Source organism: Artemia sp. Qi Xiang Cuo, chromosome 13 (assembly GCF_049724085.1).
Source record: "Artemia sp. Qi Xiang Cuo chromosome 13, ASM4972408v1, whole genome shotgun sequence".
NCBI lineage: Eukaryota > Metazoa > Arthropoda > Branchiopoda > Anostraca > Artemiidae > Artemia > Artemia sp. Qi Xiang Cuo.
This window is the reverse complement of record NC_142806.1, coordinates 47,966,615-47,967,555: the sequence shown is the minus strand read 5'-3', so window position 1 is coordinate 47,967,555 and position 941 is coordinate 47,966,615. Positions and strand designations below refer to the sequence as shown.

The 941-nt window shown below is 44.1% G+C and overlaps 1 protein-coding gene across 1 annotated transcript in view; it reads left to right on the top strand.

Annotated features, from left to right (window-relative positions):
* LOC148945354 (uncharacterized) overlaps positions 1-568 on the top strand; it is a 139,974-nt gene extending 139,406 nt beyond the window's left edge. The window contains exon 9 of the mRNA XM_089099018.1: positions 275-568. Within this exon, the coding sequence (XP_088955144.1) occupies positions 275-568 (294 nt within the window). The remainder of the gene's footprint in view (positions 1-274) is intronic.
* Positions 569-941: the final 373 nt, after the last annotated feature.

Sequence of the window (941 nt, the reverse complement as noted above, 5' to 3'; positions counted from 1 at the left end):
CTGAAGTAGGAGCGAGGAGCATAAGCAAATCAAATAAAAAGAGAAAACGAACTGATGTGACAGCTGTTGTGGGGGATTGTTTTCACAAGTCATGCCGAAGTTCTTACACAGATGCCAAGACCATTACCCAACACTTCTTAGTCAAGCAAAATGAGTCAAGCAAACGTGTCTTTAAAGATGTTGAAAAGGTTGTCCACTTTCTCCTGGATTTTCCACCTTTCACAAAGGAGCTATTCTCGGGAATATATTAACTGGCGAAACTGTGAGTGAGCAGGTGGACGTAGACAAGGCTGTACCAACAGGAGGGAAAATCTTGAAGGATATGACTGGAAAAGACGCCAACATTTACACTTTCAAGAAGAAAACAACTGCTGTTACTATGAGAGTGCAAAGTAACCTGAAGGCAGCAGCTGAACTGCCTACCGTTGACCCTGCTTTGATGTTTCAGAGGTTGGTCACTGTTGCAAAGAGTTCAGATAAAGAACTCCAGATGTTTTTTAAGTACGAACTCTGCTTCCCGCCACCTTCGTTATTTGAGCCGAAAGGTCTATTTCGGTTGGCGGACTAACCAGCGGTTGCCAATACGATCTGGCGCGAAGTTGAAGATCTGCAACCAAAGACAGATTGCGTACTTAAAAGTTTGGATGAACCTCTGTATGTACTAGATGGCGGAGCCCTTCTGGATCGTTTGTCTTGGGGGAAATGCAGCATGTACGCAGATATCTGCACCAAATACTTCAACTATGTGAAGCAAAGATAAGGATGCGCTTTCACAGCGTTTGCCGAGTATTTATCTGGACCCTCAATCAAAGACTTGACGCTTGGGAGTAGGAGCAGGTCTAAAGGCTGTCCTGAGATCAGCATTCAGCCGCAGATGCCTTGTTTAGTAAAAAAAAGATGATTTCCTTAGCAACGCAAAAAACAAGCAGGCAATCATCAGC